This window comes from Loxodonta africana, chromosome 8 (assembly GCF_030014295.1).
Source record: "Loxodonta africana isolate mLoxAfr1 chromosome 8, mLoxAfr1.hap2, whole genome shotgun sequence".
Taxonomy (NCBI): Eukaryota; Metazoa; Chordata; class Mammalia; order Proboscidea; family Elephantidae; genus Loxodonta; species Loxodonta africana.
In genome coordinates this window covers 5,345,869-5,356,060 of record NC_087349.1, presented here as the reverse complement: position 1 = coordinate 5,356,060, position 10,192 = coordinate 5,345,869, and the positions used below count along the sequence as shown (strand labels likewise).

Sequence of the window (10,192 nt, the reverse complement as noted above, 5' to 3'; positions counted from 1 at the left end):
ATGTGCATTATATATGTGTGCCTATATATACATATATATATATATATTTTATATATATATAGTGGATATATATATCCATTTTATTGCAGGCTCCTGCTTCTGCATTCCTGAGAATGTAACCTTAATTTCTTCCCATTCATATGCATATGGACTTGGGCCTATGGCTGTATGCAATCAGAAGACCCTGGGCCCCTATTGTATCTTGTTTAATGGGCCTGGCTCTTGCCCTAAGCTGCTCTTAGCAAATAAGGGAGGGGTCAGAAATGAGATTATTGGAGAACAAGTTTACTTAAGATGTTCTAGGAAGGGGGCAGTTGAGCTGATGATGTACCCGTGTTATGAGCATATGAGCATCACCAATTCCCCTTCCCCGTCTTTACTAAAACAGCACACCTCTCCCCCCATGCCTCAGAGTGCTTAGTAGTTTCCTCTCTGCCCTGTGTTTCCCAAATTCCAAATTGTATCACCCTCAAAGAGTGAGCATTCTTACTCTTTGAGAAGCCAAAAAAAAAAAAAAAAAAAAAAAAACACGTTTCTGGTAATAGTTTTAAGGGCATACATCAAATAAAGTAACATTTATTAAAAAAAAAAACCTACTAAAATTCCATAAGACAAGTGAGTGTCTGTGGTATTCCTTCCTCTCAACTCCGCAGGACAGAAACTCTACTCCAGATTGGTGCAGGATCCCTCCTCCCCTCAGCTACCAGTCAGAGGGCTACCTTCCAGAGTGAGGCAGGACATCAGCATTTCTCATCCTGCCCCAGCTTCCTGTTTGCTGAGACTAAGTCCCAGGAAGCATACAAAGAAGATGTAAGGAATACATAGAGTCACTATACAAAAAAGAATTGGTCAGCTTTCAACCATTTCGGGAGGTAGCGTATGACCAAGAAATGATGGTACAGAAGGAGGAGGTTCAAGCTGTACTGAAGGCATTGGTGAAAAACAAAGCTCCAGGAATTGACAGAATACCAACTCAGACGCAAAGAATGAGAATTCCAGAACACTTAATTCTGCTTATGATGAACCCGTACATAGACCAAGAGGTAGCCATTAGAACAGAAAAAGAGGATACTGTGTGATTTAAAGTCATGAAAGGTGTGTTTCAGGGCTGTATCCTTTCACCATACCTAGTCAATCTATATGCTAAGCAAATAATCCGAGAAGCTGGACTATATGAAGAAGAACGGGGCATCAGGATTAGAGGATGACTCATTAATGACCTGCTGTTTGCAGATGACACAACCTTGCTTGCTGAAAGTGAAGGGGTCTTGAAGCACTTACTGATGAAGATCAATGAGAACACCCTTCAGTATGGATTACACTCAACATAATGAAAACAAATATCCTCACAACTGGGACAATAAGCAACATCATGATAAATGGAAAAAAGATTGAAGTTGTCAAAGATTTTACTTTACTTGAATCCGAAATCAGTGCCCATGGAAGGAGAAGTCAAGAAATCAAACAACATAGCACATTGGGCAAATTTGCTACAAAAGACCTTTTTACAGTGTTAAAAAGCAATGATGTCACATTGAGGACTAAGGTGTTCCTAACCCAAGCCATGGTGTTTTCAAATCACCTTATATGCTTGTGAAAGCTGGACTATGAATAAGGGAGCTCGAAGAATTGATGCCTTTGAATTGTGTGTTAGCGAAGAACATAAAAAAAAAAAAAAGGTGTTAGCGAAAAATACAGAATATAGAATATACCATGGACTTCCAGAAGAACAAACAAATCTTTCTTGGAGGAAGTACAGCCAGAATGCTCCTTAGAAGCAAGGAAAGCAAGGCTTTGTCTCACATTTGGACATGTTATCAGGAGGGGCCAGTCCCTGGAGAAGGACATCATGTTTGGTAGACTAGAGGGTCAGCAAAAAAGAAGAAGACCCTCAACGAGATGGATTGACACAGTGGCTACAACAATGGGTTCAAACATAGCAAGGATTGTGAGGATGGCACAGGACTGGGTAGAGTTTCATTCTGTTGTACATAGGGTCGCTACGAGCCAGAATTGACTTGAGGGCACCTAACAACAACAAGAAGAATGTTGATTTAGTTCCTTCGGTTATAATTTTAGGGGTTAGTAGTCTTACCAGTTACAGCTGCTCTCCAACATCATTAATTCAACTACGTTATCTATCAACTCAGCTAGTTTACCTATTCTGTTTTCCATCTGTAGACAGGATTTTAATTTGACTGTATGTCTTAAATATTCACTTCTGTTTCTTATCAGATGAATGTAATTGTTTTTATAACCAGGATTTTTAATACTGTTTTGTATCACTAGTAGTGAGCAGCTCTTGGTCAAAAATTGAAACTCCTGCTCTGTAAGAAATGCTTTAAGAAAGAAATTAAAAGAAAATTTAAAATATTCTATCACTTAGATTCAGAGACAGAAATGAAAACTGTTCCCTTTCAGTTTGGATTCAGGGCTAAGACTATTATGAGCGGAAGTTCTGGTGGAGCCTGAGGCTGATAATGAAGACAGTGGTAACAAGATGGCATCTTTCTGAGGCAAAAATATAAGATCTTGAAAATGAAAACAGAGCTCAGTTGTTAAGAAAAGCCAGTTTGGGTGGGAGGCAGAATTCTAAAAATGACCCTATGAGATTCCTGACCCTTCCTACTCAGTGAAGCACTACACTAGGGAAGGGATTTTGCAAATCAGTCGATTTTAAAATATGGAGATTATCTCAGTGGTTTTAACCTAATTGAAGTAGAGAAAATACATTTTCTGTAGTGTTTTAGTGTTAAAATAAGAGAGAATATATTTTCTAGTTTAAACTGTATAAGCTGTGATTAAAATCTACTCTTTGAAAACGTCGATTATTTGCTCTGGAATCTGTCTCACAGTTGTTCCATTGTAGAAAAACAAAGTAATCAAGATTTTTGTTATTCATTAAACCATGTTTCTCTCCAAGGTGACAAAACAATGAGCGATACCATCAGTACCCGAGATAATTGAGCAAAACCCATACCCATCCAGTGACTGAAACCAGGATGGTGTAAAGAGGCCTGCAAGACTTCAACAATAAGTCACTTCATCATTATGTCTGCCTCAAAGAAGAATCAACACTCCTGGGAATTTCTAATCCCTGACCCTCTCCCTATAAAACCCTTTTGTAGCCCTCTTGGCGCAGACAGAATCTGGGGGAAACTTTGCCCCCTCTTGAACATGGTCTTCGATAAAGCCCTCTTCCTGCTTACCTCCTCCTGTCTCACTATTGGCTGGCGGCTCGAATCCGCAACTTGCGGTAATATAATTAGGCAAGGCTTTTAAAAGCACAGAGTCTTCTGTTTAGTAGCAGATTAGGAAGTCAGGGAGATTTGAAGAATGTGAAGGACTCAACACACCACTGGTAGTTTGAAGATGGAGAGGCCGTGTTGAGGACCAGAGCATGGCAGAGGGAACTAAGAGCACTCCTAGCCAACAACAAGTTGTGGAGACCCTAGTTCTACAATTACAAGGAAGTGAATTCTGCCAACAACCATTGGTGTTGGAAAACACCTGAAGCCTCCGGTGCTGATGGCAGACCCCCAGAAACCTTGTTTCAGTTGTGAGGCCTGTGCAGAGAACCCAGCCAACCTGTCCCAGCAATTGTGACCTGCAGAAACAGTGAGATGTGGACACATGCTGTTAGGCGACTAAATTTGTGTTAATTTGTTGCTGAGTTCTACTCTGTCCTATAGGGTCGCTATGAGTCGGACTCCACGGCAGTGGGTTTGGTTTTTGGTTTAGTTATATTTGTTGATATTTATCATATTAGAAATTAAAACAGATATTTTATTAAATATGTATTTTAAAATTCATTTTTTAAAATGAATCCATTATATGTTAATATATTTAACAAAATTTTACAAAATTAAAGAGTAGCATTATTTTACATTTTTTGCATTTTGTTTTCTGGCTTGTCTTAACAGAGTTCAGCTGGATTTTTATATCTTCTCCTGCATTTTGTATGTTGCAGTATAACGTGTGGTGTAGCCTCCAGAAAACCCCACTGTACAGTCATAAGAGAATGAGAGTGAAAAAAGGCAAAAATTGCCTCAATATTGTTATAAAAATTATTTGGATCTCATAGACCCTTTGAAACATTCTTGGGGATTCCAAGAAGTCCCTGGACCACACTTAAAGGACTGCTGGGTTAGTACACTTAAATTTAGTCTCCTCATCTAGAAAATAAGGAATGATAGTTGAGTTGAGCTGTATAGTCCATGGAAAGTATTTGACACATCCTATGAAATACACTAAGGGCCCAATAATTGGGATGTATGGCTATTACAAACCATTATAAGTATCTATCATGTCCTACTGCAGATGGACTCACGGCTTGGTTTTGGGAGGATCTATCCCTAAGCACAGGAGCCTTGGAGGTATAGTGGTTAAACACTCAGCTGCTAACCAAAACTCACTAGCCACTCTCTGAGAGAAATGTGTAGCAGTCTGCTTCCATAAGGATTACAGCTTTGGAAACCCTATGGGGTAATTCTTCTCTGTCCTAGGTTCACTACAAGTCAGAATCAACTCGATGGCAATGGGTTTGGTTTTGGTTTTCTATTCTTATGTAGAGTTATCAGAATGTGTTTGTTGGGAAACCACCTCTCAATTATCTGGGAGTCAAAGTCTCTCATATACCTTCATGGGGATTTCAGGGAAGTAAGAATTCATAGAAGTTTAATAATTTAAATAGTTTGGATACAGTAATCTGTTATATCTCTCTCTTAGAGTTCTTAGGTCAAGTGTACTTGACCCTTGAGATATTTGGAAATCGGTGTAGATTCAGTGGTATACCAATATCTGCCCTGCCCATTTCCTAGAGTTTTCCCCCAAGGACAGTCAGACACAATCCACTATATCCTCCAGGGAGAAGATTCAGGGATCCTTTTTATCCCTCCTCAGGGAGAAGGTAGACAGCTGTGATGTCTTATGATCCCTTGGGAATTGGAATTCTCAGTAGACACTCAAGAATGTGTTTATTCCACTGATTCTAAAGTAAAACCTCTGCTCCTGGAGGTTCACTGAAGAGCCTGCACCAAGTGCAGTCAATGCTCCCGTATCTGGAATTTCATCCTCTGAGCCTCCTAGAGGGAGCTGGATTCTATGCCCATCCTAGAGGTACTTAACTCACATCTGTGGGGCTCATTCTAGGTCAAGTAGATTCCTCAGGGCAAAGCCAGTGCTAACTTCTCCTTAGGTAGAAGGGATTCCTTTGGGCTGGTGGTTGTTTTCCGTGCAAGTAGATGAAATAGGACAAGATGGGAGCAGAAATCGCCATGGCTATGTGAAGACCATGGCATTCCTGTGTGACCTATCCCAGGTAGAGGGAATAGACACCTAGATGCCCTTCACCCTGTGGAGTTTATGCCCACTATGCTGTGGCAGGCAGGGGTCCCCTGGCTCCCCCTGCATCTCTCACCCTCACTTCAGTGTGATGAGGTGGTGGCCTGAGCTAGCTTAGCGTCGTCAGTGAGAAGGGGCTCAGAGAATGACAGGCTTTATATCTGGACGAGTCTCTGAAAAAGGCTCTGAGATAACAAAATTAATGAAAGGACTTTGTATATCACCCGCCATAAATGAAGATAGTGATGTCCAGAGAAACCTTTTGTCAATGGAAAATTCTAGTTACAGTTGCAGTAAAGGCTTTTCTTTGCTGAAGCTCTAAGGAGTAAGTTGGCCATATAGTTATTTCCTACTGGAACTGTCACCAATTATCACCTTATCTTACTAATTATCAGTCTCTGAAATCACTATATTTTATATAAAAATTTTCTCATCAGAAAATTGAATAGAAAAAGTGCCTATTCTGTTCACTGGAATTGGAGAGAGAAGACAAAGCTCCCCTAGCTAAGACACAGGTGGAGAATTCCACATACAGACCACGTAAACCCTTTGTTTCTTGAGCTGCTGTTGTTTTTATTAACTCCATTGGGAAGGAGAAACTTCAAACTTCAGCATCTCTACTGAGATATTTTCTTCTTTATCCACGTGCTGTAGCTTCTCAAGCATTTTAATCCGTCTTCACTTTTTTATATTTTTTAATATCAAAATAGAAATGATGGCAATAAAAATGAAGATAAAAGGATTTGTTGATTCAGACACAAAAATAACTAAACTAAAAGTCAGGATACAAATGTTCCTACAGGGTAACAATCATTTGCATTACCTCACACAATATTAGTATCCATTATGTTGGAGATTAAATGTGTTTCAGACATTGCTTATTGCATTCAGCGCGAGTAAGCAAAATTTTGCAAGACTGATGTTGCTATCCCCCACTTTGTACACTGTAGGAACATCCTGTAATTGTAGCAAAAATTAAGGTTACAAACTCAATGCACATTTATATGGAATCCTTCCAAATGCAATTATATTTATGAGAATGAAAGAATGTAAGACTTTTTCTCTCCGTCTCATCTGAGGCATTGTTTGTAAAAAGCTACTGCGCATCTAATCCATCATGATTTTGAAAAGTTTGAAACACTGTCATATGTGTCCACAAAGCTTCTTTTTTGGTTATTTTACCTTCACGTGAAGACATTGCTCCATAGAGCCATCACCCGGAAATTGTCTTCTTCTAAGCATCAGTTCAAAACAGGTACAAATACGGTGCTAGTTTCCTAGGGCTGCTGTAACAAATTACCACAAACCTGGTGGCTGCAAACAATATACATTCATTCCTCACAGACCTGGAGGCCATTAGTAGAAATCTGGAAGGGTTGTGCTTCCTCCGGGGCTCTAGGGGAGAGTTGGTTCCTTGCGTCTTCCAGCTTCTGGCGGGGGTTGGCATTCCTTGGCTAATGGCTACATCACTCCAATTGCCAAGGCCAGCAATTTCAAATCACTCTCTGCACCTTATCTGTGTGCCTTCTCATCTGTCCATTTCAAATCTCCCTCTGTCTTTCTTTTATAAGGATACCTGCCATTGGATTTAGGGATCACCCAGATAACCCAGGATTGTCCCCTAATCATTGTGTCTTCCTTTCCCCTCCCTCCCTCCTGTCTGTCCCTTAGATATTGTTTTTTAAATGTGATTATCCTAGAAAAAGAACCAGAGTTTTCTGGAGAAATGGGTGATTCCATGGCTAAAGTAGGGAATGTATTAAGATAATCCTGAAACATCTAGTTATACAGAAAGAAGTGAGGAAGTACTTAATTATGGGAACGTGATGAACATATTTAATGTCACTGAACTGCACATGTGAAGATTGTTGAAATGACAAATGTTTTGTTACACATATCTAGTATAATTAAAAAACGTATTTAAAAAAGAAATGTATGGGAACATGTTTAAATAGGTAGAGAAGCCAACTGAATCAAATCTAGAACAACTTAAGCATCAAAATAATGACAGTAATAGATAATTACCCATTTAATAACAATAAAAAAAAAGCCCATACTAATAGGTAAGTAGCCAGGTAAATAGATGGATGACGGATGGATGTTGGTTGGATGATGGATGGACGGATGGATGAATAGAAATGGATAGATGATAGGACAGATAGAGACAGACGCATAATAGATAGATGAAGTCTTTTCTCATAGTGTAATTGCCAAACTAAAAGAAAAAAAAAGATAGAGTCAGAAAATTTTGTAACCATTAGTACCAGCAATTGAATTAAGCAAGAAAATCTAAAGATACTAAAACTCATGGCAGAAAGTTTTATGAGGAACAAGGAATTTATATAGCAATTTTAACGGGTGTCCCCAGAAATTTCACTAAGGAAAAATAAAAATTTTATATTGGAACTGTTACTTTAACCAATCGATCCAAGTTGGCATCAACAGTAATGAGACAAATTAAGATCATGCATCTATTAATGGAATGTGCTGAGGAGGATACTGATTTTTTTTTTCCCGCAGAAAATGTATTATCTGAATCAAAACATGAAACAACATTGGACAATCTCAATATGAAGGACATTCAACAAAAGAACCGCTCTATACTCATCAAAAATATCAATACAATGAAAGGCAAAGAAAAACTGAGTAATCATTCCACATAAAACATGATTAAAGGTACTCTTATATTGGGTCCTAGACTAGGGAGGTTGGTAGGAGAATACTGTAGGTTAGAAAAGAGAATCACGTAAATATTAAATATTGATTTTGACAATTATATTTTGATTAGGTTAGTGAATAACACTATGGGGCAGTTCTACTCTGTCTTGTAGTATCTCTATGAGTCAGAACCAACTCCAAGGCACTTAACAATAGTAACAAGGTTAATGAATGTCCTTATTTGTGGCGGAACATGAGGAACTTAAGGATAAATGGGAATCATGCCTACAGCTTACTCTCAAATAGATCAGAAAAAATAATAATATGTATATAGAGAATAAAAGAGAATGATACATAAGAAAAAGATGTCAGTGTTTGCTGAATCTGCGTGAAGGTATATGGGAGCCCTGTGTAAAATTCTTGACACTTTTCAGAAAGATTGAATTTATTTCACAATAATAATATAAACCGAAGGTAAGAAGGGAAAGGCATTATGTAGGCAGAAGCATGCAACCTCTCTGAACTCATTTTTAGATAAATTACTCTAATTTTCATTGATTTCCCAGATCTGACCTTTCTATCACACTTCTGTCCTTGACAGATTGTCGTGAAGGAATGAGGGGCAACCAAACACGGGTCACAGAATTTATCTTGTTGGGACTCCAGCTCCATGCAGAGATGGAAGTGTTCCTCTTCTGGATCTTCTCCCTGTTCTACGCCTTCAGCCTGCTGGCAAATGGAATGATCTTGGGGCTCATTTGGCTGGACTCCAGACTGCACACCCCCATGTACTTCTTCCTGTCACACTTGGCTGTCATTGATATCTCCTATGCTTCCAACAGTGTCCCCAAGATGCTGGCAAACCTAGGGAATCAGAAAAAACTCATATCCTTTACCCCATGCATAATGCAGACATTTTTGTATCTGAATTTTGCTCACACGGAGTGTCTGATTTTGGTGGTGATGTCTTATGATAGGTACGTAGCCATCTGCCACCCCCTCCAGTACACTGTAATCATGAGCTGGAGGGTGTGCACTGCCCTGGCCGTTGCTTCCTGGGCATTTGGGTTTGTCGTGGCCCTAGTACATGTAATTCTCCTTCTAAGGCTGCCGTTTTCTGGGCCTCAGGGAGTGAACCACCTCTTCTGTGAAATCCTATCAGTTCTCAAGCTGGCCTGTGCTGACACTTGGATTAATGAAGTTGTCATCTTTGCTGCCTGTGTGTTTCTCTTAGTTGGGCCACTTTGCTTAATGCTGGTTTCTTACACACACATCCTCTTGGCCATCTTGAGAATCCAGTCAGGGGAGGGCCGTAGAAAGGCCTTTTCCACCTGCTCTTCCCACCTCTGTGTGGTTGGGTTCTTCTTTGGCATAGCCATGGTGGTTTATATGGCCCCAGACTCCAATCAACGAGAGGAGCAACAGAAAATCCTGTCCCTGTTTTATGGGCTCTTCAACCCCTTGCTGAATCCCCTCATCTACAGCCTGAGGAACGCTCAGGTGAAGAGCGCCTTCTACAGAGCACTGCAGAAGCAGAGGGCCTAGTGAAAGAGGGCAAAGTGTTGGTTGGGTGAGGATTTTCCTTTCAAGAGCTGTGGTTTGCAAAAAACTGAGGAAAATATCTCAATTAGACATTTGATATAAAAATAGCAGTTGTCCAAATTTTGGCTCTGAAGATAGGCAAAATTCAAAGGACATTTGTATCCTCTAAGGTTGAAAAGCCATGTCGGGAGACGGGACTAAAAAATAATCTGAATATATCATCTTTTTAAAAAAACACTGATATCCTTTTTCTACAAACTAGAAATATTAATATGTGGAGAAAAATATGTTTGTTTTAAATGTAAGAAAATTACATCAAAATATTACTTTGGCTTCTCACTTTGGACATATGTGACTTTTTATCATCACCTTGTGGTAGATGGGAATGGGACAGTCAAATTAAGACAGAATTTACAAAGTGCACCTGAAATTGAATACAGATTATATCACAGAGTGATATGTTTTACCTCACCAATTGTGAAGCCAATGAAATAAATGACTGAGAAAATCTAAACTCCTTGATGGAATAATTTAGTAGTAAAGGGAAAAAAAGTTGACGAAACTTTCATTCTACCATAAAATATATAAATAATTCTAAAATAAATTTAAAGCTTTAGTATTTGGTCAAATGAATGAAATCTATTTAAAA

At 39.1% G+C, this 10,192-nt stretch overlaps 1 protein-coding gene across 1 annotated transcript; it reads left to right on the top strand.

Moving 5' to 3' along the window:
• The first annotated feature begins 7,131 nt into the window (after window positions 1-7,131).
• Window positions 7,132-10,192, top strand: LOC100665452 (olfactory receptor 2A5-like). Its single transcript, XM_023539517.2, has one exon. It carries the CDS (start codon window positions 8,617-8,619, stop codon window positions 9,544-9,546), a length of 930 nt encoding a protein of 309 aa, XP_023395285.1. The 5' UTR covers window positions 7,132-8,616; the 3' UTR covers window positions 9,547-10,192.

Bases quoted from the DNA above. Each gene is read 5' to 3' on its own strand.
- LOC100665452 (XM_023539517.2), top strand. From the start codon at position 8,617: ATGAGGGGCAACCAAACACGGGTCACAGAATTTATCTTGTTGGGACTC.